Consider the following 23,837-nt stretch of genomic DNA (forward strand, 5'->3'; position numbering starts at 1 on the left):
GGACCCCTTTTTAATTTTTTTCTTTTCACTTGTGAATTGTGTGTCAAATGAATGGAAAGATTTGGGTTGGCGGTCGTTGGTGCATTCGAATCAAATGACACTCGATCGATCTTTCTTTCCCCCAATATGCGGAAGTGTCCCAAACGAGAGAGCGCCAAATAAAAAGAGGACATGAAAAAGATGATGAAATGTTGGCACGAGTATGTGCCGGAGTTGGATTTGGCAACAAAAGGACGGCGTGTGTGTGTATGTGTGGGGGGGGGGTAGAGGGGCGGCGGGAAGAGCGGCTTCATGCGATGACATCACTTTTCCTCAACCCAAACACGCCACAGAGGAGCGACGGCGACGGCAGGAGGCGAAATGAGCCCGGCGACGGCGGCGGGAGCTTCTCTCCTTTTCCATGTCAGCCCCAATGGCGTCGACGAACCTCCCAAGAAAATGAGGTAAGCGCCTTTGTCCTCGTGTCCTTTTCGCAGCCGTGGACCAAGAAAGAGCGATGGGGGACTTGCTCCCGACTTCCGGCCAAAGCTTGGCCTGCACGCCGCGTAAGGGCGGTCAAGTTTGGAAACGGGAACGGGAACGGGGGGGGCCTGCCTGCCCGTCGGAGCCCCCGGCCCGGCCTTCTGGATCTTGGGCCCCATTATATCCCCCCCCCCCTCTTTCCCTTTTTTTCTTGGGCGGCTGCTTGCCACACGTCGTGAAGAATGCTCAGATGACTGAAGCAGAAAGACCCAAGTTGCCTTTCGGAACAGGATTCCTTTCAAGATGGGGTGCCAAACGCACGTTACACTTTCAAGCGTTTATGTTGGAGGGGGGGGGTGCTTGTCTTTCTTGTCACGGTTAAGTTCGTTGTGCCGTAAATCCTTCCAATGGCTTCGTTGATCGATTTAGTTTTGTAGCTGGCTAAGTGTTTTTGGACACATTTTGCGTGCTGGGGCAGCCCCCAAAATGCGGCTTTGACTCCTCACCATTCCTCAGCCCACTTTGGAAGAGAGCAGCCTTCTTGGCTTTCCGCTCACTCCTCTTGAACAGAGTAGAGCTGTAAAATCGTATCCGTGTGTTGAACATAGGCAGTTTTCATTTCATTTCATTTCTATCTTGCTTTGTCGTCATTCAGAAACACTCGGTCAAGTCAAGAGTATTTCTATTCAAAGAGCCACGGCTGCACACAAAGTGCTGCACACGGAGCAATTGAACATGCAAGACAAATGGGCGAGAAAGGCGCGAGAAAGCCCCAAACGGTCACATGAAGGAGTTGTTCTATTTTTGCAAAAGCGGCTCACGGCATGCCCGCGGCCGAGTGGCAGACGGGCCGTCATGATTGTGAATCGCTTTATTTCCCCTTCTGGAAATGGTCATCCGCGCGGCGTGACATTTTGGTCACGGAGCAAGAGCGAAAAGAAGGAAGTCCGCTTGCGCAAGTTTGCCGCCGCAACTGCGCGCTTGGCGTTTTTGGCTTTCAAATTGCTACAAGCAAAAACGTCACGTCACGTTTTAGGAAGCGCTGCCGACCGCCCTCCCTTGGGAATCCAGATTGCGTCGTCCTGGTTTTGAATGATATAGCGATTTTGGCTCTGGCCCCTTGATGGACGGCTTGCCCGGCCGGGGAGTAACGCCGCGGCGTCATTTTGCGTCGACTACCGGTGCAAAACGGCGCTCCCCTGAAATGGACAAAAACGCGAGCGTTTCACCGCTTGGCTCCTGTTCCACAAAGGCCATATTCATCAGAATGCCGCCGTGTTTAGACTAGGGGGGGGTGGGGGGATGCTGCCATTCCTCCCCCTGGAAATTGGAAACATGGCTTCAAATACCAAGCCAGACTCGAGAGAGCCAAAATCGAAAAGTACTGGTGGCTTGAAAGCCTTTGAGAGGAGTGTTTGGGAGGCCAGTTTTCGGGCCAAAAAGCTCCTTTCAAGCGCTAATCCCGTCCGCCGTGGCCGCTTGACAGCCGGCCGACCTCGGAGCAGCTCCAACCTCCCGAGTTCCCTCACCTGCGCGTTCAAATTTCGACTCCCATGTTACATTCACAAACGATTCCAAAATTTCATTCACAGCTGCGAGTTTCCTGAACGCAACAGACTCTGAGCCTTGCTACGTGGCTCCGCCATTGGCTGACCGAGCATCATCCAACAGGGACCTCACTGTCTAGTCTATGTGTGTGGATACGATTAGCCGCTCGGAGTAAATTGCTTGCGGCTCGACGGACAGTTGAGGAAAGCGACCTTTCCTGGCATGCTTTCCTTTGGACTTGTTCTTGTGCTGACTTGACTGGACTGCAAACCTTGCGCTAACCGGAGCGCTAACGAGAGAGAAGGCGAGTTTTGTGGCGCTCACTCTGGCCACGGAGGGCTTGGAAGCGTCCTGTGGCTGGCTCCGCAGGTTCATTGCGCCACATCAGCTGAGCAACGTTGTGTTGCGTGGCCATTGAGGCGAGCTCCAGTTAGACAACAGTGAGATGGAACTTTCCAGCAAATAGTCCGACATTTGTTGGACTGGATTTGGTTCTTTCTTTTCTAGCAGAATATTGACGGTATAGCGCAAGAGGCGGCATCTCGCCGCCTTTGCTTTGGCCGCCGCGTACGTCGCCCCGTGCTCCGAACATGGGGCTCCGGCCACCATCGGGCAGCTCCCCCTGAGCCCGCGGGCCCCCCTCGCCCCCTACTTTTGGCGTGGACTTTTCTGCGTCGTAAGACCCCGCCGCTGTCCGTCCCAAGCGGTGCGGTACCGATCCGTTTTTCCTAGTTCGTCCCTGAAAGGAGAATCCCACGGCTCCCCACGGAGCCCAATCTCCTTGCGCAGAGACACAGCTCCGCCCCCCCCACCCCCCTCCCTCCTCACGTGCAGGAAGGATATCCTCTCTGCCATTCCTTTGTGCTCTTCACCAGCGCAACCCCCTTCCTCTCTCTTCCTCTCGCCTGGTTACGGCAGCTGCGGGGTTAATGTTTAGCAGCGGCAGGGGCGGGATGCTGGCGAGGAGCTGAGGGGGCGGGACCACAGCCGTTGTCGCGGAGAGGCCGCGCCGGCTCCGAGGAAGGAAGGACTCGCCGGCCGCGGAACAACGGCAGAGGCCCGGCCGGCCTTTAGGCTTCGTGCTTCTTGAAAGTCGGGCGTCCGGCCGCCGCGGAAAATGCCGGCAAAGGTGAGCCCGGGGGAGCCCGTTCCGTCCTCGCGAGTCCCCCGACGGCGGGGGCCGCTCGGATGGCGCGCGCGCGCGCGCAGCGTCGTGTGTCGAGGCGGCGGCCTGCTTTTGCAAGGAGCGAACTGACAAGGTGCTTTGTCTCCAAGCAAAACAAGACACGGTCGTGGCCGAGATGCGCCCCCCCCTCGTCCTCTGCACGCATCGGATACGGCTAGCATCCAATACTCCCCCACCCTCCCCCAATATTGCATGTGCACCATTGGTCACGGTTGGCGCAGCCAAACGTCAGACAGGAAGCGGAGCGACCCCCCCGCGGGCCGCCCCGGCCCACCCGCCCGCGTCTTTCTCCCCCCGCGGCGTCGCATCTCTTTGATCGTCATCCGAAACTTGAGCGTGCTGCCAATGGCTTTGGCCTACATTTTCTTTGCCGGGAAGATTTGCCCGCATGGCGGCGCCATTTCAGGAGCTGTTGTGCACCTGTGGTGGTTTTGCCCCCGTCCCTCCCCCCTGCAGAAGCTCCTGACACATGTGTCCGTCCGCGGTGGCTGGCGATGAGATGTCGCGCTTGCGCTCTGAGCTCGGGCCCGGTTTTTGCACGCTGCAACGCCGGGAGCCGGCCCCCGCGCGTGGTGGGGGCCAGACGGCGAGGGCGGATGCCCCGCGCCTCTAATCTCATTTCACTTTGACCTGAGCCGCGAGGATCAGGCGCGGCTGGCTGGAAGACGCCTGTCGCAAAGGAGGAATTAAGGCGCCGGCGTCCCATTTAGGAGAAGTGACGGACGGGTCACTGGGTGGGCGGGGGGAGCTCACCTGGCCGCCGGCCGGACCATTCCAATGAATGGCTCCCCTTTCAACTTGCCGCATGAGGCCGTGACAGCAAGGCGAGTGTCCCGTTTTGAAAAGGAGGGGGCGGGGGGGGGAAGCGGCAGACGGCACCGCAACCCGCTTTCAAGCTAGGCCGTCCACGACGTCCCGATTTGGCCTCGCTTATTTTCCATTGGCCAATTTGGCGCACCACAAACACCTCCATCGCGTTGACTTCATTAGAACGACCCCACTAATTTAAAAAAAAAAAAAAAATCACCGGCCATGGCCATGTGACTTTTGCCGCTCTATTTATTTCAATGGCCACCAAGCGACGCAGAGTTTGGCGCGTGGCGGTCCGAGATGGCGATGGCAAAAAAAAGTGACCTTTTTTTTCTTTTTGGTCTCGCCTTCTCAGCTGGTTGCTTCTGCCGTCGGGAGAGCGAGGCGGCACGGTCTGACGCCAGAGTGACGGCGCCAAAGGGGGAACGGAAACCACAGGTGAGTCCGTACGTGCGCGTATGTCCATTCTCACAGGCACCAAATGTTTGTTGTTCGCTTGGCTTCTCTTTGCCTCATTCAGGTGCCGTCCACCGGCGTCTGCGTTCAACGCGAATGCGAGCGACGCCAAAAAGTGGATTCCCGAGCTCTCGTTGGCGGCGTCAGAATTGCCGGCCCGTCCGGCGTTGCAGATGACAAGCATGGCGGCCGAGGCGCAGCGCCGAGGGAGCGGCCGCGACTTTGGCCCGGACGACGAGGCGGACGCCGAGTCGTACATGGAGGACAGCGGCGGCGAGCTCGCCGTGCGGCTCAGGGAGCTGGAGGTGAGCCACGCCCCCAAAAATAGCTCTGCTCGGCTAAAGGGGAGCCGTCGCGTGTCGACTCTGCCGCGTCTCGGCTCCTTTGGCTCAAATCGGCCCACTTGGGCGCCGTGCAACCCAAAAACATTAATGTCCGACCTTCTCTCTCAGGCGGAAAATTCGGCCCTGATGCTGGCCAACGAGAGTCAGAGAGAAGCGTACGAGAGGTGCCTGGACGAGGTGAGCTCAAATGAGCCCCGACGGCCCAATGGCGGCCCGATGGCGGCCCGATGGCCGAGGTGCTCTTTGCTTTTGTTTGTTTGCTCGCAGGTGGCCAACCACGTGGTCCAAGCGCTGCTCAATCAGAAGGTAGCCAAGCCGGCGCGCCGCCACCTGCGCCGACGCGAGCCGTCCGTAAAAATGCGTAAACGTGCCTGTGTGTCATGATTCAGGATCTGAGGGAAGAGTGCATCAAGTTGAAGATGTTGGTGTTCGACCTGGAGAAGCAGAACCGAGCCCTTTGTGAGCTTTTTCAGCAGAAGCTGCCCGACCATCCCGCCGCTCACTACCAGGTGACCCGACGGCCTCCTTTTGGGACGCCCGCCCGTCCCGCGCCGCGCCCGCTTTTGTGCCATCGGCCAAACCGTGAAAAGGGGACATTGCGCAATAGCGAGCCAGACGCCCGCCGCGTCACCGCCGTCTGCCCGCCGACAGGTGCGGGCGGGACCCCTCCCGGATGACGACGCGCAGCCGGCCCATGACTCCGCCCCGCATTCGGAGGCCGCTCAGACCCAAGCGCAAGCCAAGGTGACCGTTGCCAGCCGGGGGTGGGGGGCGGGTAGGTCGTTTGTGCAGCACTGACGGAATTGTCGCTCTGTGTCCGAAGGGGGACGGCCGCTCCTCGCCGGGCCCTCGAAGCCCCGCCCCCTCCATGGAGGCGCTTTCTCCTTTCTTCAAGAAGAAAGCCCGCATCCTGGAAGTCCTGCGCAAGATGGAGGAGACGGACCCCCTCAAGTTCCACCCGGTCACGGCCGGCCTGTCTTTCCGCGACTACGGCCGAGCGCTGGCGTCGGCCGAGGCCGCGTTGGCCGAGGCCGAGGCGCTCCGCCGCGAGTCGCGCCCCGCCCGCTGCCACTGCCCCCGACCCGACGCGCTCCGGCGCGTCAACGGGGACGGGGGGCGCGCCTGCTGTTTCCACTGCAACGGGTGCCCGGAGGGAAGTCTGAAGCCGCGCGCCTGCGCCACCCGCAGCCGCAGTGCGCCCGCGGCCGACGGCTGTTGCGCCGAGCGCCGGGAGGCGGAGCGCGTTCCGCCGTCGGACGGCCCGCAACTGGATGGCTTCTGTCCGGCCCCCGAGCTTGACCCCGAAGTCCCCGAGCCGGGCGACTCGAGGACGGGCCCCTCCCTCGACGGCGCCGATCCGCCCGGCCCGATTCCCTCCTGCCTCGGCGAGGTCAAAAGCGACTCGCCGTCCAAGCTGCTCAAGTTCCTGAAGATCCCCCCCGCGGGGGACGGGCGCCAAGACTCGGGCCCCGCCGTCCGCCTCAGCCCCCAGCTCACCCGCAGCTCCAGGATCCCCTGCCGCAGCAACAACTACGAGGTGTACCGCTCTCCCGTCCCCACCCGGCGAGCCACCACCACCGAGCGCTGCGGGCCGCCCCCGCCGCCGCCGCCCGCCAGGTCCGAATCGTACCCCGCCGCTCGCTCGGCGCCGACGTCCCCCCCGCAAGCTGATGCCGCCCACCCCGCGTCCGTGAAAGACGGCGAGATTGCCGCTCGCCCCCCCGAGCCGGCTCGGGGCATCCCGCATTATGAAAACGTCTGCGGGCTATCGCCCGCTCACGCTCTGGAGAAAAGGTCCACCCTGCCCTCTCAAAGCAAAGGCGAGCGCAAGCTGGTCCAATCGCTTCCCGAAAGCGTCCTTGTCCCACCCGCTCAAAAAAAGCACTCGTCGTCCTCCGCGTCCGAGTCGGCGTCGGATGATGACAACGACGACGACGATGACGTTCCGCTGTGGGCGAACCACCACAGCCTGCCCAACTCTTTGGCCCTGGGCCGCGCCCGCCCGCGCATTCCGGAGGAGGAGGAGGAGGAGGCCGCCCGGCCGGCGCTTCCCGCCCGAAGGAACGACTCGTCCTCCATCCCCAAGAGGCCCGCGGCCAAGTCGCAAGCCGATTCCGGTCGCCACGCCTTCCAAGAGCGGCTGGCCGCGCTGGGCAAGCTGAGGAGCTCGGAGGAGGCGGACGCCAGCGACCCGAGGAAGACGGCCGAGAGGCGCGCCGCCGACGCCGAGCCCTCGGACGGGAGGCCCGGGCGCCCGGGCTCCACTCAGCCCGGGCGCCCGGGCTCCTTTCAGCCAGCGTCCCGCGCGGGCGCCGACGGCGGGTGCCCCGGCTCGCTCCATTTAGCCTGCGCGGCCAAAGGCGGGCCTCAGAGCGGCGGCGCTCCCAACAGAGTCCCGCCCAAGTCCCCGTCCAAACCCTGCGGGGGCCTCGTCAGAGCGGGCAAAGGCGCCGACGCCCCGCGCTACTCCTCCAAGTCGGAGGAGAGAGCCAAAAGGGGCGAGAGGAACCCGACGGCGGGGGACAGCCTCCCGCCGCCGCCGCCTCCCCCCCGGCCCGCCGCGCCGGCGGAAGGCGAGGACCCGGCCCCCGCCCCCGCCCCGCGCTCGGCCATCGAGCAGAAGGTGATGCGGGGCATCCGGGAGAACGCGCTGAAGCTGCAGGAGCAGGACCGGGGGGGTCCGCGGCCCGCCGAGGCCCGCCACAAGGCCTCCAACGGCATCGCCGGCTGGTTCGGCCGCAAGAAGAGCAAGCTGCCCGCCCTGAGCCGCAAGGCGGACGGCGCCAAAGCGCGCGAGTGGAAGATCAACATCCCGTCGGCCGGCGGCAGGGGCCGCGAGGGCCTGGAGGGCCTCAACATCTCCACGCTGATGGAGAAGGCGGAGGGGCTGCGGCGGGCGCTGGAGGAGGAGCGGGCCTACGTGGAGAGGTCGGCCAGGGGGCGCTCCTGCGAGGTGCTGCTGGACCAGGCGCAGGGACAGCTGGCCGTCGTGTACCGGGGGGGCCGCTCCGACGGCTTCATGCGCCAGCTGCTCAACAGGTGGACATCGGGCACCGCATGTTGCCGCGCCGCCGTTTCCTCGTACGCGCGTTTCCTCGTAAGCGTACGCGCGTGCCGACGAGGCGCTTGGCCTCCGGACAAAGACGACGCCGTCCGTCGCCGAGCCCCTTTTGGGTTCCTTGGCCACTCGGAATGGTCTCCCAATTGCGGGAGCTGACCACCCACTGCTTGCTTGGTGCTTGCAGAGTGGACGGCAAGGAAGATGCGGGCGCGCCGCGGCGGAGGCTCTGCTTCGACCGCAAGACAGCCGGGCCCGTCTTCCCTCAGCAAAGCGACGCCGTCCTCGCTCATGCCGGCGACGACGTGGAAACGGTACGCCGTCGTCGTCGTCTTCAAGCCTCGCTGAAAAATAACGAGCGGCTTTTGTCCCGCAGGCGTCCCATCGACTGGGCCAGATCACGTCAGATGAGAACCTGACGCAACGCTTTTCAGGTGAGACGGGCCGCCGCCATACCATCGGGATCGACGTCAAAATAAGCGCGTTCCGCTTGGGCTCCATCCGACGCGTTCCGCCGTCAAGCCGCGGCTCAAACGCCCGTCGGCGGTTTTGCAGTTGGGTTCCTTGCTGTCAGACAACCGCTGGCGCAAACCGAAAAGGCGTCCTGGAAGCGTTTCTCTTTCAGAGGACTTTATCATACCCCCCTCATGCTCATGACCCCCCCCCCCTCCCCCACAGGTTCTGGCGCATCCACCTACACGCTGGACAGCGGCATCGGCACCTTCCCGCTCCCCGACGGAGGGGCGACCGGACGGGGGCCGTCCAAGAGCAGGGCCGAGCAGCGGCCCTCGGGCTCGCCGGGGAGGGCCGGCCGACGGGCCCGCACCTTGGACCGGGAGCCCGCGTCGCAGGACGACTGCGAGGCCGCGCGCAAGCGGGCCCTTCCCGACGCGCGACACCTCGCCAAAATGGAGGCGAGAGGCTCGGCCGGCGTCCTCGGCGAAGGTGAGCGCGCGCCAGCGGCCGATGCTGCTCTGTATTTCAATCGGACAGATTCGGCCTCTGACAGATCATCCAATCATCATGCAGAAAGGCTGAGCGTCCCGTGGGCGGGCCTCATGTTGTCTTTTTTAATTACCGACCGATATAACTGACGCCATTTTACGAAGCCATCAGTCTAGTTGGAAAAGTGTCAATGATTGTCTCCAAATTTGCTCTCTCATGATGTCGGCGGCTTGAACCTTTTTCCTGGCGTGCGCTGACGGTGCTCGGCGTTGCCTGTGTCCGTTGACAGACCAAGAGGCCCCCCCTGGGGCACGCGTGTTCTCCCCTCGCTCCAAGACGTGGACCTTCCCCAACCTCAAGACCCCGGCGGGACCCGCCGTGGAGTACCTGGCCGTGGAGGAGGAAGAGCGGGAGGCGGCGACCTTCGGCACGCCCTTCAGAGCGGTGCGTTTGCTGCCTCCTCACACGTCAAATTCCACACACTGCCACGCTCTCACGTTAACATGTGAAACTCGGAAGGGGGTACCTGGCGACGACGTCGCATTCAATTGTGACAGCTGGCCGTCAATCATTTGTCCAAAATACGGACGCGGATTTGTGAAAAGTGACATTTGGACGTGGGTGGTTTCAAGCGCGCGCTCGCTCATCGTCCTCCCCGCTATGCCGATCTTCCGCAGGGCTCAAAGGCCGGCGGCCCGTCTTCCAGCCGCGCCGGCGAGCTCGGCGGCCCGCCCGCCCCGGCCCCGTCGGGACCCAGCCGCCGGGGGAAGACCCGCGCCCCCGCCGTGGCCGAGATGAGCCGGGACGCCGGGCTGGAGCTGCTCAGGGAGCGGCCGGAGGAGGCGCCGTCACCGGGCCGGCCGCGGGTGCCGGAGACGCCCGAGTCCCTCAGCGACTCGCTCTACGACAGTCTGTCTTCCTGCGGCAGCCAGGGATGAGCGGCCCCGCCCCCTCGCCGGGACGGAAACTCAAAAGCGCCCGAGGTCCGCGCCGGACTTCTCCTAGCCGCCGAGAGCACGAGCGGCGGCATCGTCGGGCTTCTTTTGTTGCGCTTGAGGAAACAAAAGAGGGGTGCTCCAAAAGTCCAAAAATGTTTTCCCTCAGTTTGTCGGGGAAAAACTAAACTTTGACCACGCCAAGGCATTTCAAGGTAACGTATACACGGCAGCAATAAGAAGAAAGAGAAATGGCTCCGCCAGTCCACGAATATGACAATTTATTTATTTTTCAATGTACATGGCTCTCATCTTTTTGTAAGCTTTGGGTGAAAATGGCTCCGTTTCGAATGTCAACCCCGTCTCGCTGTTCATCCTTTGGACGAGGGCTCCCCCCCCTGGCCGCCCCTTTTTCAACTTTCTATTAAAAGCCTTTCATTCAAACGTCACGCCGCTCAATTATTTGCCGCGCTCACGTTTGACTATCCAAATCGAGTTAACGGGAAATTGCGGGTCCGCCAAAGCACCGCACCTCGCTTGCGCCGGGCGTGCTCTCGACACTTTTATTCGGGCAAAAGGTATCAAATGAACACATGAACAAAATCAATTCTTCACAGTATGCGCTGGAAAAGGGAAGCTTCACTTCACTTTGTTTGGCAAACCATCCGACATCGGCGGGAGGGGAAAAGAAAAAGTCCGAGAAAATTCAAAGCGTGACGCGCGAGGACATCGGAGAAGGGCATCCAGTGTCAAAACCACACTCGGCTAAACATTTGAGAAGAAAACGACAACTAAGGGAGTAGCGGCGACTCGCTAAATGGGGGTCGGGCGTCCTCAAGTGACGCGAGCCGAGACTCCCCCTACAGGCCAAGCGGCGGCCCACACGGACGCAAAAACAATCACCCATGGAAATGAAACGAGAAAGAAAGATCAAAGCGTTTGCCATCCCGCCGTCGGATGGCAACAAGTCGGCCGCAGAAATTCAATCCAAAGTAGCGAGCGAGCGGGCGGGCGGCGCCAACTGGCAGCACTCGCGCGCGCCAAGCGCTCTACTTCTTCTCCTTCTTCTTGTCCTGGAACAAGCAAAGAGCAGAGGCAAGATGAGGCCCCGGCGGACCCCCGGCGCGCCCCTTTTACCGACGCACCTTGTCGCCCAGGGCAAGGATGACCATCAACTTGCGGAAGATGGTGAGGAAGTCCAGGAATAAGTCCACGCAGTGCCTGCGCCGGGCGACAGCGCACCAACGTTTACGACGGCAAGAAGTGTGTGTGTGTGGGGGGGGGGCCTCGCTCACCAGACGTAGTCCTTGTCTCCGTTCTCCGCCTTCTCAATGATGAGCTGAGTGTCGAAGAGGACGAAGCCGCACATGACGAGCAGGCCCAGGTACATGTGAGCCTGCGGCGGGGGGGGGAGGGGGGGGGGACAAGCAAAGGGGACGTGGGAAGAGGAAGGAACGAACAAATTCACAAACATGAAAGGTGAGGCGGACGCGAGAGCTGGCGGTTGACAAGGACGGCGGCGACTGACCTTGAAGAGCATCACGGACCCAAACAACATGTTGAGGAGCGACATCAGGAAGAGGATGGACACGCCGGACATCAGCGTGCCTGCCCGCCACCGCCACAAATCACACACACACACACACACACACACACACACACACACACACACACACACACGCACACACACACGCACACACGCACACAGATAAGGGTGATGACATCCCAAGTCCCGGGAGCTCTTTGCTTTTGACCGGCGAAAAAAACGACCATCTATAGTAAGCCGTTTTTAGCCCCCCAAAAAAACGACCATGTATAGTAAGGCGTTTTTCGACAAAAAAACCCAACCATGTATAGTAAGGCGTTTTCAGCCGAAAAAAAAAAAAAACCCATGTTTAAGTAAGGCGTTTTGAGCCGAAAAAAAAACGACCATTTATAGTAAAGCATTTTGAGCCAAAAAAATGACCATGGCGTTGTAAGGCGTTTTTAGCCCCAAAAAAACCCAACCATGTATAGTAAGGCATTTTGAGCCGGAAAAAACGACCATGACGTTTTTAGGTCTTTTTTTTCCCGGCTAAAACGCTTTACTGTACATGGTGTTTTTTTTCGTCTAAAAATGCCTTACTATACATGGTCTTTTTTTGGGCTGAAAAACGCGGTCGTTTTTTTCGGCCTTACTATACATGGTTGGGTTTTTTTGGCTAAAAACGCCTTACTATACTTGGTCGTTTTTTTCCTGATAAAAACGCCTTACATGGTCGTTTTTTTTCAGCCAAAAACGCCTTACTATACATGGTCGTTTTTTTGGAGGGCTAAAAACGCCTTACTATATGGTCGTTTTTTTTTTTTTTGGCTGAAAACGCCTTACTATACATGGTTGGGTTTTTTTGTCGAAAAACGCCTTACTATACATGGTCGTTTTTTTTTCCTGACAAAAACGCCTTACTATACATGGTCGTTTTTTTCGGCTAAAAACACCTGACTATACATGGTCGTTTTTTGGGGGGGGCTAAAAACGCCTTACTGTACATGGTCGTTTTTTTTCGGCTAAAAAGGCCTTACTATACTTGGTCGGACAAGCGAGCCTTTGATGCGCTGCCAGTTGGCAAATGAGGTCGGCTTACCTCCGAGGAACAGGTAGCTCCTGCGTTTGGCATAGAGGGCGCTGAGCGTGAAGCAAATGAAAATGAGCGAGGTTCCCATGAAGGCCGTAACGATGATGCTAAAGACAAACGGGGGACAAGGTCAGCGACCGCCTTACAAGACAAACAAATCATCCAAAAGCGGCTTACCTGGGGTTGACGGCGATGACAAAGTCCAGTGTGGGGCCGAGACCCACGCCTAGAGGGAAGAGAGCGGACAAACGGCGGGCTGAGTTTGCTCTCGCTATCCGGAGGACAGAGCGGAGGCCTTTGGCGAGCGCTAACCATTGAGGAAGGCGAATCCCGCCAGGATGGCCAGCCTCTTCTTCTCCGTGCGGGCGTCGTGCGGCGTCGCCGCCAGCCACACCATCATCGCCAGGGATGCCAGGGCAAACAGCACGCCGCCCTGACAAACGCGCCAGGCGTCATACGTCGTATGTCGCTCGCCCACCGTCTTCCGCCGCTGCCCCCCCACTGACACCTTGTGCGCGACGTATGCTACTTGCGCGCATTTTGATCGCCAAATCCGCACATCGACAATTTCCTTAACTAGAGTTTTACAACACACAAGATTGTGCAGTGTTGGGTTTATGGTTTTGTTTTTAGCAAGGTGTAAAATGGGTTAAATGGTGCTACTGGTTCTACCATCATCATCATCATCATCAGACGCGCAACATGCAAGAATGCACGCGGAGGCCGACCGAGGGAGCGCCGTTCAGAGTACCTGGAAGAGGCGCAAGACCACATGCGTGTAGGCGCCGGCCGCGGCCAAGAACATGCACGCCGCCAAGCTGGAGTAGACCTTCTTCAGGTGCACCTGGGTGGAATGAGATCTGCGGGGGGGGGCAGAGGCACACGTCTGAGGAGCGCGGCGCGCATCGACAACAAGTCTGATGTGCTAACGTACATTTGGGAGAACTTGAAGAGAGCATCCAAGTCGATGTTGCGGTCAAACACGTTCATGGTGCCACGAGAAGATGAGATCTGGGGAAAGAGAAAGCGATTACACGCCGCTCGCCATCCCTCAGGCCGAGGCGCTTCCGAAAAATGGCCGCTGAACTTTGCTCGAGATTTTGGAGGCGAGGCGTCGCGAATGCCGGAACTGCGTTTGCCGTCATTTGTCACGGAACGGGGGAAAAAAGTCGGCGGCTCTCGAGAAAAATCTCAGATCTTAAGGTCTTACAAACAGAAAAATCAAAGTACAATAAAAAGAAAACATTTTTCAATTGCCACTCCTCTATCCAAAAACAGGACATTTTATTCTCCTTTTTTTCTGTGTTCGTTGGCCAAAAACCTGCATTGTCCATTAATGCGCAACATCTTCGACCGTTTTCCGTAGGCTGGCCTTGAGTGGAAAGGAAAGAACGACAACACGTGCAAACGAGGCGGTTCGCATTTCGTTCCCGCTGGTTTTGTCGGATTAGATCTCTTTCGCTTTTGGGTGTGTCCAGTGTTGTGGGCGACGTCCGTAATGGTTGGAAGCCAGGGGCTTCCAACTCCTTTTTGCCGCGGGGCCGTCACGAATGTGAATCCAAAAACACCGACGATGGCCGTCTATCGCAAAGAGAAAACAAAAAAGTGTTGAAATACAATCACATTTATTTCTAAAGTCGGATTAGGAACCAAAAAATGGCTGCGATCTCTCGGCATCTTTAGAGGTGAGGACACTTTTCAGTTGTAGTATTTGAGCGAGAAACATCGAGTCAATGCGCATCATTTGCTTTCGTGGGCCAAATAAAACGAGTGACACCCGTGTTCTACAGTGTAAACGATCACTTCTCAAAGTTGTCAATCATGAATTATTTGATTCATCACTTGCTGCGCCTCAACGCGTTTTGAAATTGAGCTTTTGACAATCGCCGAAATACGAATAAAAAAATAGCCGGCAAAAGAAAAATCTCAAATAGATCAACACAAACAATGTGCGCCGCCATTTTGAAAAGGAGTCGGAAGAAGTACAAAGTCCTGGCCGACACTCCAGCATTACCCAAAAGAAATGTTCCATCAAGAAGTGCGCTCCAAAATTCCAAAATAGAACGTCGTGTTATTTTAGTCCAGGAAACGAACGCGTAAACGCCTTGTTTGTTGTCGGCTTTCGTTTCAAACTGCCCGACTCAAATGAATTTCTGTTGATATACTCCGTGTCACTTCCTACTTTGAGAAACGTTCCTTTCGTTTTTCGCTCGGCTTCCAAAAGAGTGTCTTTGTCGATGCCGATTCTTGTTCTTGTTCGTCGGCAGCGCACAAGACACAACGAGCCAGAGCAGATGCGTCGGTTCGCCCGTCCATTTCATATATTAGCAAAACTCGCCGCCCCCAACACTTGACTCGTGTCGAGTCGCTTTCGAGAACAATTTTGTGTGTATTACGTACCAAAAAAGGGAGGAAAACAAGTATTTGAAACGTGGCGATCACCGGTTAGTTGTTTGGTTTGTCGCTCGCCCGCTACGCGTTCCTAGCCCGCCAAGCTAAGGTCGGCAAGCGAGGCCGCAAATTGCAACATTTCGCCAATTAACTCGAAAACACCAAACGTCAAGTCATCCGTGCAATATTTCGAGGTTTCCCGAGGGCGCTGTGTGCGCGTCTTTCACCTGGCCTGTGCTTCTGAGGTCCCGAGTTTGGCTTTGTGGCCCTTTCGCGGAATCGTTTCGTCTCTCTCCGTTTCGCTTTGAGTCGCGTCTGGCAAGCCAGGACGTGTCACGCAAGCGCAAGCGCTGTGCGGCGACGTCACTGCGGAAACGCCCAGAGACGCGCACGCCACTTTTGCACGATGCCTTTTTGACCCATGGTTATTTCACTCACTCCAAATTTGAACACTCAACCAAAATACATTGTAGGATGCGTGTACTATTTGGACTGTACAAATGTGACGAAATAGAGGTTGAGCTATATGTTATTAATAAGCTAAGCAAAGTTTCAGATTTACCGTGTGCGAACTACACACGTCCTTCGTTTTGGAACCCCAAATTCGATCGGGACAAGAAAATTGCAAATGATCTACGATCCTGTTCCGGGTCCCGGGGCAGCAATTTATACGAAGGAAAGAATTTTCCACCCCTCACCTATCATATGCGCGTCGAACGGTCACCGCTATAGTATTATAGTACGCATTCCACATTGTATGTTGTTGGCATGATGAAGCTAAGAAGAAAAATCAAAAATGAAGTACATCACTTCCGGAAAGTTAAAGGGGGCGTGGGGGAGACGACGAGTTGGTCATTACGACGACGACGTCATTGATTTATACACAGTGGGGCATAAGGAAAAAACGCGAATCTAGCAATGGCGTCGATAAGATCACCAAAGTCGAAGAAGTAGTCACACCCCACCCCCCCCCCGCCCGTTGGCTATCGAGCGTTCGCCTTCGGCCACCTAAAATGGCCGCCGCCGCTTTGTACAAGTGACGTCACTTCATTCCAATTCTGCTCGTCGCCCTCCGAACTTGAGAATTAAGAACAGCAGTTATTCAAGCCTCGGTCACGCCGGATCTCTGGGAGAAGAGTAGAAAGTCACAATTTTGCTGTAACGCAATAGGCGATGATACAAACCTTATCAGTTGATTCAAACGTAGCGTCGGGTGTAAACTCTTGAGTTTAAAGCCTTTTCAGCCAAATGACGTTCGATCAATGCGAGGGGGAAAGTAGTACAAAAATACTCGAGTACACTACTCCAGGAAAACTAGGACCCATTTTTATTTCAATTAAAAAAATGTCAGCACCTTTGTCTTGAAAAGCTCTGATAAGATATGGGAAACAAAACAAAACAAAGACAACGGGTGAACACATACCTTGGATCGTCACATCTGGTATACTTTGCTTTTTTTCTAAACTAGTTAACATTGGGGGGGGGCAGAATTGTATTCGGTGTTCAACAGAACAGAAAACAGCCCAGGAAACTCAGCCAAAAATGAAACAAACTGCTCACTTTGGCTATGTTGTCACTCTTTCGGCACAAACAAAACCTTCCCGTCCAAGGCCAGCCTTAAAGTTGGCAAATGGAAAACGGTTGAAAATGTTGAGCATGAAAACTTGCTCTCCACAGTGCGATTCCTCACTCATGCCCAGCATGACATGCGTTCAAGTGTTGAAGCCATCAAATCTCTTTCAGGCACAACACTTTTATTGCTCCAAATTGCAAAAGGCACACCTGACTCTCTCAATCAGGATTGTTTGCTAATATCTAAAAAAAAAAATAATAATTCAGTCGCAAAGCTTGACTGAATGTGTGGCGTGTGTATGTGCCAGCGCGTTCCAGTGTGTCAGCTGCCTACAGACTCTTCATGATTATGATTTTGTGCTCCTTGCTCAGTCTGAAAGCTCCATATTGCCACCTTCTTAAAATAATGGCCCCCCTCCAGAAAACACATTGAGAAAAAAACACACACACACACAAAGAAATACCGATGATATTTCTGAATTTCATTTCAGGGGTCGAACAGAATGATGGATGCGACTAAAGATTTTGCCGGTTTTAACAGGAGGTGGCCAGCACCGTGAGAGCAGGTTGAAGGCAATTCCTTCTTTGGTCTAAAGCTTAAAATATGACTCCGGCCACTATTTTAAGACGGTCCCAAGATGACATCCAATCAAAACAATCAAAGAGTGACATTTAGAAAAATAGCAATCGAGAACCGGACACATTAAGACTCCATTCATACTGAAAGTCCATTCTGATCGGTTCAGGCCCAATGTGACACGTAGTCGACTTGTTTTTTTTTTTTGGTCAATGGGAACAGCACAATTGCAATTTAGCGTTTCCAATCCGGTACGCGGATATTAATGGGCCAACAGTCTGGACATTGTCATCCGAGCCGTATGTCATCAAAATCCAAAAGAGGATTTTGCACAAACATCCTTGACGTGTCCGGACTGAGAGCGATGTGATGGACGCGCACGGCGCCACATGACGTTGAGGTTTGTGCGAACGCATGCCGCTTCACGGATGCGTTTTGTTCACGTTACAAGTCGCGTTTGCTTTGTAATGCGAAGCGCTCCACAAATGGATGGGAATCCCGCAGCGTGACCTTTGTTTTGTTGCTTATTTAAAAGGCCAACGCCGACTTCCAGTTCGATGAAACGCTGACAGAAGCGGCTTGCATAGAGGAACGAGTTTCAAATTGGATTTCCATAGAAAACAACGAATGGTGTATAAAACCCGGTAGTGATTTCAAAAAAGCCCCCAGCGGTTCCTTCAAGGCACTCGATAAAAAGGACGTAGAACAGCCAAATGAGGGCATGCCAGCAACCGTTTTGGCACCAGAACAATTGGCCTACTCGGCTAAATAGGAGCGACGGTGGCGCTCGGGTGGCCGTTGGGAAGATTTGGAATCGTTCTTGCCGCAATCACAACGGCCAAGCAAGCGTCATCGGGCTTTGGAACGTCTCGAAGCCCACGCGGGCGACGACGCGTCGAACAGCTGCCGTTTCAATGCGCGACATGCGGCGGAAGGCGGTCCCTTAATGGCCGCGAAGCTGGTCCAGCTGGGTGTAAACGTTCTCCGCCCGGCTGAGTTCTTCAAACACGGGTAAAAGGTTGAGCAGTTCGGCGTCGTCCACGTCGTCGAACCACGACAGCACAGGCACCTGAGGACCACGCACACGCACGTCACCAAGAGCGGAGGCGTGAGACCTCAATTCATCGTACGCGGTGGCAGTCGCTCAAATCAACGTCCCTAAGCACTGGGGGGGGGGGGGTCTCCTGGAGCGCCGGCAGCATCCGTTTAAAACGGTACACATGAGCTACAGTACCATAAAGTGATGCTTCTGCACTTAAGCCACTCCAAAAGCGCGTGACTGCCTCCTCGCGTCAAGGTCGGCAGTGATGACCTTCTGCAAACTCAGTCTTGTCTCGTATGTTCACGTTAGGGTCCACGGCGGCTGGTTGGGCACCCCTCCTCTCAACCGCAATTTGTTGCTTATTTTGAGCATTTTTCATTGCACAGTGAATCTCCTCTCAAACGAAAGACATTTTTCACAACAGGGGGTTTTTCACTGTAGCAAATTTGATCTCGGATGTAAACGCACACACAATCGTAAAATCGTAAAAAATCGTAAAAAAAAGAAATTGTGAAATTTACGATCAGCATTCCCTTTCACTTCCATCAATTTCTTGGATCACGTCTTTTATCTTGCTTAGTCCGTCTTTCATTTTGATCACTTTTAGCCTCTCTTCCAGAGTCGGAGCGCTTCTGGTCTTAGCTGCTTGACATCCAAAGGTCCGTTTTGTAGCCATTTTAGCAATGCAACGTTCACGCTACGTCCGCATCTAACAATAACAGATACTTCCTGGACCCGGCGGCTTTTCTTTCCACCGTCTCACTGTCTCTAACTCGACCTCCCCTCGATCGCTACCAAAGCCAGCGTTGCTCAGTTGATGTCATGAAATGAACTTTTAAGTCAGCCACGGGACGCCTTGTAGTCCTCGATGGCCATAGTTAGCGCGATGGAACTCGCCTTCTCTCTCATTAGCGCTCCGGTTAGCATAAGGTTTTTAGCATGATAGCAAGGAAAGCATTCGATGAAACGTTTGTTGATTTGAATGTCCGTCGAGCCATAAGCAATTATGACTTATAACTTATAAGTGCTTATAACTGCTTATAACTGAGCAGTTAATCGGACGCATTGTTGAAATGAATCTGTTTGCGAGGCTAGAGCAGAGAAAATGATTTCGTAAAACGCAACAAGGTTTTGTTTTTTTTCCGTCATATGGGGGGCAGGAGAATGAGAATGGTGTTAACGCACGAAGATTTTTTTTCACATTTTCGCCCATGTAGGTTTCGTTCTAGAGGAGTTTCACTGTATGCAAACAAATGGGCACGTTTGGTGCTCATGTTCCGAGTAAGTTATGGAAGGGGCGAGGGAAAGGTGGCTTTTACTCAAACGAAGCGGAAATATGAACATCAGAACAACGGCCGGGCTCGCGACGGTTCCCATATCCTTTTTGTTCCTGAAAGCAAAGCAACTGGCGGCAAGCGGGCGGGAACCGTGAACTCACAGCATTGTTGGGGTGGAAGATGTAGGACGCGGGAGAGTTGTCCAAGATGAGCGTCTTGCGAAGGTCTCGGCCCAGCCGGCTCAAGTCTTTCACGTAGCAGCCTTGGTGGAAGACGCACGACTCCCGGAAGAGGCGGGCCCGGAACACGCTGTACTGGTCCAGCAGATCCGTCACGGGGTCGGCGTACTGGCGGAGAAGAAGCCGCGACGAGCGGTCAGTCAGCGTTGGCCGCAGACGAGGGAGACTTTACATTCGTGGAGAGTTAAGTCAACCGAGTTTTGAGGGCCGGTCGCTGAAATGGCCCTGACCGCTGCTTGAGTTTTCAACCTCCTGGACTGGGCGGGGCGAATGTGACTGCAACTAATCAAGGGAGCGATTCTTTTGCATATGGTGTGGCGAGCGCACTGCGGCCAATGAGGCTGGCGATGTGAAGGTGACGCGTCTGCCGCCGGGTACCTTGGCCAAACTGGCGGTGAACAGCACGCACTCAAACAGCTCTCCCATTCGCTGCAGGAACTCGTCCACGTACGGCCTCTTGAGCACGTACACCTGCCCACGCGTGGGGGTGGGGGGGAACAAAAGCAAACACATCACTTCTTTCCGCCGATCTGCGAGTGAAGCTTCCAAAAGAAGCGTCGTTTGACTCCTCGCGAGCCTGCCCGCATCATTTGAGCGATCGCTCGCTCTTGAAAAAGTACCTGTTACTGTGAATCAATGAATCCAAGTAAATATTGGCATCAGCCTTCTTTAAAGTTAAAAAAAAAAAAAAAAAGTCCCAACCGTGACCCTCATGAGGAAAAGGGGAAGCCCCGGTCAGCCGCCAACGGCCCCTTCCCGAAACAAGTAATCAAGAATAGGCCGGGCCGGCGTAAAGCAGCCTATCCTGGATTACTTGAACCAGGCAGAGGCCCGCACCAGGCCGCGCCTCGGCGGCACCGCCTCCCGCCGCCGACCCGCTGGCCGTCGAGCTCCCTTCCCGCCGTCCGGCCAGCAGGGGGCTCCGTCGCACGGGCCGCGCGCCTTCTGCCGGCTGCAAATTGGTCTGCGCGCCGCGGCGGCCGCTCACCTGGTGCGTGGTCCCCTCGATCTCCACGGGCACGATGAAGTCCGCGTTGCTGATCGGCTGCGGCGGAAACAGAGAGGGCAGACGTTGGCTTAGCGCCTGCGCCGGGGCTCCGCGCTCGCGCATACGTGACCTCACGTAACCTCACGTAAGGAAATATTTGACTCCAGGCCGCACGCACAATACATAGTCATTCAAGAAATTGTCTTTGGGTTTTGCGAGAGAAGATGGTAGGGGGGGTCTGATAAACATCTAAAACTTCTAAATTTGAAACAAATGTCCAAAACATGCGAATGGGCGGTGCCAGCGGGGGCCCACCTTGAAGGAGCTGTGCACCAGCGTCTCGTCCAGATCGATGACCACGCAGATCTTGCCTTGGTCGCGGGCGGTCACCCGGGGCAGGAGGCCGGCGTCGCACAACTGACGACACACGGACGGCCGTCAGCCTTCGGCGCGTGTTCCAAACGACGACGACGGCGTTCAATGAAATCGATCACGGCACACAAAAGGAACGTGGCAACACCACCTTTGATGTGGAGCACGGGGCCGTAAAATGGCACCGCGCAGCGCGCAAATGGCCCCCGGACCTCAGGTTTGATTGAAACCGGCTGACATGGATTCACTAACAAGTATGACACCACTAGAGTACCTGTTTTTTTCTCCCACCCACAAGAATTGATTGAAATTAAACACACACAACAACACTGGCAAATTGTTGGAGAAAAAGACAGCTTTTGACCCCTGGGCCTTTCAGTGACCTTGACAAAAAGTTGCGGGTGCCGGCCATGAGTTCAAGTTTTCCTTGAACTTCCTCCGACATGCCACTGCCGAGTCTGGAAGCGCCGTGCGCTCTTTGGGAGAGTTAGAAAACCAACGTGTGGATTGGAATGAACATTTAACACACGCAAAACGGGAAAGTCTATTTGAGACGCTTCAAGGTATTGAAGGCAAAGTTTTGCAATGGGACCTTTTCAGATGTGTTCTCCGGGCCACTGCTGACATTTGGAGCCCATTTCCATTCGCAGGTCAAGGGAAGAGAGCGCGGCAGGCGTCGAAATTTGGCAAAATGGCAAAGTTGAGGCCACGTGAGCGCAATTGACCGGGCGAGCATTTATGGCCGTCCGTCCGTCCATCACGTGGGCCACACGGGAATCGTTTCTCCGTCGCGGCTTTCCGCCAGGCCGACGTGAACTACTGTTGGGTTACGACGCCTTTCTCGGGCCCGGCGAGCGCACGCTACGCCCGCGCGTCGCCCGACGCGTTCAAGATCCGACGGGCGGGCGAGAGAGTTTCTTGTCCCATTTGATAGTTACCTTAACGAGCGCCCCATTTTCCTGCGCCTCCAGCAAGGCCTGCTGGGAAGGCGGCGGCGGCGGCGGCGGCGGCTGTCGGGACCCATCCGGAGCTCGCAGGCAGCAGAAGAGCGCTTTGAAGAGGTTACAACTCCGAGGCTGCTTCAGGGCCGAGCGGCTCACCTGGCCTGCCGCGCAAAACACACACAAAAGCTCAGCCGGCGTGCACGTCGGCCTTTGCTCACAGCAACTTTGACAAAAAACTTCAAGGACCTCGCACGCGGCCCCCGCATTTTTCTTCTTTGCCGCACGCGGTTGCTTTTCGTCTGTCTACGGACAGCCCGGGAAACCAAGAAAGACTCCAGCCAGCGAGCTTCCTTCTCCATGCGGGCAGGCGGACAAAGACCAATCCCACGATAGACGCTCACTTGATGAATTTTCACCACTTTTCACCCCCCCCCCCCTCCCGCTAAAACAGGAGGTCACTTCAAGATTTGAACGCAAGCCTTCAAATGAACTGCACAGAGAGCCAGTGGAGGGAGGCCAGAGGTGGACTTGGAGGTGCTCCCTCTGACGAGCAACATTTACGGAAAGAAAACAGCAAGGCAACATCATCGTTGAGGATTTGTCCAACTCGTCGTGCGTCCGCGTGTGCGTAGCTCGCCAGATCGATCGACCGATAGCCCGATAGATCCGTAGATCCTCGTGACTTTTGCAAAGAGGAGCGAGTCTGCGGCCCCGCATGAAATCCGCCGCTGGAAATGGCCGGCGCAGGTTACATAATCGCGCGGGCAGGGCGGGAAAACGCACGCCGGCTTGGCGGCGCGACCTTCCGCCGACAGAAAACATTCCGAGGCCGCCCGGCGCCGGGACGGAGCGTCCCTCGGTCACACCTCGGCGCGCTGTGCGGCCGGCTCGGAGTTTTGTTTGGCGGAGCGGCCGAAAGTCACAAGGACGCGGGGCGCGGCGCGCCTGCGACCCGGAGAGCCTTGCCGTCGAGCTTCCCGGGAACAGGAACGGACGAGAAACGGGACAAAAGTGCGCCGGCGCGGCACGATCGAGACGTAGCGCGCCGTCGCCCGCTCCAAGAGACAAACAACATTTGTTGATTCGCACACCCAAACAAAAGCCCCCCCAAGGCTCACACGCGAAGCAACTTCATTGATTAAGAGTATCTTTTATTTTTGGGCGTGTGCGGGTAGGGCCCGGGTGGTGGAGGGGGGCGGGCTGGGGTGCGGGGGTGTTGCAGCATTCCGCTGTCAGCGCGCCCCCGCCCCCCCCCCAACCGTGCACATTCTCCAGTGCAACGGCGAGATTATTTACGGTGTGTGTTGGCGTTATGCAAACACAGAAAAAAAACAAGCACCCCCGCCCCCACCTCCAGAATGCGACTCAAACTGCCGAGCGCAGTTCGAAAGGGGAGCGAAGCGAGCGAGCATGTTGTTGTCGCGCAGTCGCGCGCTAGTGGCAAAAGCAAAACGAAGGGCCGCTCTCCCAAACGAGCCGCAAGCGGACGCTGGCCGAGGCTCGGACGGCTTTCGTTTCTTGCTCAGCAAACTCCAGCGGCGTCAGGAAAAGCGCGGCGACCTTTTCCATCCGAGAGCTCAAGTTCCGAGTTGACTCGAAATGCGTCGCCGAGCGTCCTTTTGGTCGTCTCCATTCAACGTTACTCGGGCCGCTCGGAGCGACTTGAAATCGAAGCGCCGCTCGTTTGTCAAGTGTCAAACGAACGCGGCCCGATTCAAAGTGGCGGGACGGCAGCGACCGAGAAGCGCCCCCCCACCCCCACCCCCTCCCCGACACGTCCCGAGGCGACTCACCTGTTTTGGGCGACACTTGGACGTCTTCTTTGTGCACTTGGGTGATAACCGAACTTTCCATCGGACAATCGCGGAGCCCTGAAAATGCTCAATTCCTGTCCTGTCCCCGGCCACCGTCATTGGCTTCCGTCTTGACGGTTCCGACCCAGCCGATGGTTCGCCGAGAACGCCTGTCACTGGCGCCTTTCTCGTGCCCTCCCGCGTGGCTCGGCTGCTCTCCGTCTGTCTTTCTTCCCCGACGCCTCTACTTTTTTTTTAGTTGGCCAGCCAAATAAATAAATAA

General features: G+C 56.5%; 3 protein-coding genes across 13 annotated transcripts; 1 reads left to right on the forward strand and 2 right to left on the reverse strand.

The window, feature by feature from the left end:
* The first annotated feature begins 281 nt into the window (after window positions 1–281).
* Window positions 282–10,188, forward strand: LOC127593061 (nck-associated protein 5-like). Of its 7 annotated transcripts, none has more exons than XM_052054318.1 (13): window positions 303–443; window positions 4,362–4,444; window positions 4,636–4,767; window positions 4,915–4,983; window positions 5,074–5,112; window positions 5,196–5,315; window positions 5,458–5,550; window positions 5,630–7,980; window positions 8,052–8,178; window positions 8,241–8,298; window positions 8,543–8,809; window positions 9,099–9,253; window positions 9,487–10,188. In XM_052054318.1, the coding sequence occupies exons 3-13, from the start codon at window positions 4,636–4,638 to the stop codon at window positions 9,745–9,747; spliced, it is 3,672 nt and encodes a 1,223-aa protein (XP_051910278.1). In that variant the 5' UTR covers window positions 303–443; window positions 4,362–4,444; the 3' UTR covers window positions 9,748–10,188. The 7 variants fall into 7 exon arrangements, with proteins under 7 accessions (XP_051910231.1, XP_051910249.1, XP_051910278.1 ...); XM_052054297.1 differs by having other exon boundaries at window positions 304–443; window positions 4,527–4,767; XM_052054312.1 differs by lacking the exon at window positions 303–443 and adding an exon at window positions 2,883–3,139.
* Window positions 10,189–10,293: 105 nt separating this feature from the next.
* LOC127593891 (probable Bax inhibitor 1) lies at window positions 10,294–15,605 on the reverse strand. 4 transcript variants are annotated; one of them, XM_052055639.1, is made up of 10 exons: window positions 15,449–15,605; window positions 13,294–13,370; window positions 13,111–13,219; window positions 12,672–12,792; window positions 12,537–12,585; window positions 12,369–12,466; window positions 11,273–11,352; window positions 11,040–11,140; window positions 10,890–10,965; window positions 10,294–10,817 (listed from the first exon to the last, which is right to left on the reverse strand). In XM_052055639.1, the coding sequence occupies exons 2-10, from the start codon at window positions 13,347–13,349 to the stop codon at window positions 10,794–10,796; spliced, it is 714 nt and encodes a 237-aa protein (XP_051911599.1). In that variant the 5' UTR covers window positions 13,350–13,370; window positions 15,449–15,605; the 3' UTR covers window positions 10,294–10,793. The 4 variants fall into 4 exon arrangements, with proteins under 4 accessions (XP_051911599.1, XP_051911618.1, XP_051911609.1 ...); XM_052055658.1 differs by lacking the exon at window positions 15,449–15,605 and adding an exon at window positions 14,978–15,093; XM_052055649.1 differs by lacking the exon at window positions 15,449–15,605 and adding an exon at window positions 14,542–14,684.
* Window positions 15,606–16,733: 1,128 nt separating this feature from the next.
* On the reverse strand, window positions 16,734–23,822 carry LOC127593863 (carboxy-terminal domain RNA polymerase II polypeptide A small phosphatase 2-like). 2 transcript variants are annotated; one of them, XM_052055591.1, is made up of 7 exons: window positions 23,555–23,818; window positions 21,756–21,922; window positions 20,761–20,862; window positions 20,446–20,502; window positions 19,836–19,928; window positions 19,380–19,565; window positions 16,734–17,968 (listed from the first exon to the last, which is right to left on the reverse strand). In XM_052055591.1, the coding sequence occupies exons 1-7, from the start codon at window positions 23,613–23,615 to the stop codon at window positions 17,843–17,845; spliced, it is 792 nt and encodes a 263-aa protein (XP_051911551.1). In that variant the 5' UTR covers window positions 23,616–23,818; the 3' UTR covers window positions 16,734–17,842. The 2 variants fall into 2 exon arrangements, with proteins under 2 accessions (XP_051911551.1, XP_051911559.1); XM_052055599.1 differs by lacking the exon at window positions 19,836–19,928 and having other exon boundaries at window positions 23,555–23,822.
* Window positions 23,823–23,837: the final 15 nt, after the last annotated feature.

The sequence above is a fragment of the Hippocampus zosterae genome, chromosome 2, assembly GCF_025434085.1.
Source record: "Hippocampus zosterae strain Florida chromosome 2, ASM2543408v3, whole genome shotgun sequence".
Classification (NCBI taxonomy): Eukaryota; Metazoa; Chordata; class Actinopteri; order Syngnathiformes; family Syngnathidae; genus Hippocampus; species Hippocampus zosterae.

Excerpts from the sequence above, each read along its gene's own strand:
- LOC127593061 (XM_052054281.1), top strand. The coding sequence starts at position 361 with ATGAGCCCGGCGACGGCGGCGGGAGCTTCTCTCCTTTTCCATGTCAGC. Across the intron at positions 7,981-8,051 it reads CGTCGCCGAGCCCCTTTTGG|AGTGGACGGCAAGGAAGATG; the intron begins GTTCCTTGGCCA and ends TGGTGCTTGCAG. Across the intron at positions 8,179-8,240 it reads CCGGCGACGACGTGGAAACG|GCGTCCCATCGACTGGGCCA; the intron begins GTACGCCGTCGT and ends TTTGTCCCGCAG.
- LOC127593891 (XM_052055632.1), bottom strand. Across the intron at positions 13,220-13,293 it reads CTCTTCAAGTTCTCCCAAAT|ATCTCATTCCACCCAGGTGC; the intron begins GTACGTTAGCAC and ends CCCCCCCCGCAG. Across the intron at positions 12,586-12,671 it reads GGGATTCGCCTTCCTCAATG|GCGTGGGTCTCGGCCCCACA; the intron begins GTTAGCGCTCGC and ends TCTTCCCTCTAG.
- LOC127593863 (XM_052055591.1), bottom strand. The coding sequence starts at position 23,615 with ATGGAAAGTTCGGTTATCACCCAAGTGCACAAAGAAGACGTCCAAGTG. Across the intron at positions 21,923-23,554 it reads CCAAGTGTCGCCCAAAACAG|GCCAGGTGAGCCGCTCGGCC; the intron begins GTGAGTCGCCTC and ends TTTGCGCGGCAG. Across the intron at positions 19,929-20,445 it reads TCGAGGGGACCACGCACCAG|GTGTACGTGCTCAAGAGGCC; the intron begins GTGAGCGGCCGC and ends ACGCGTGGGCAG.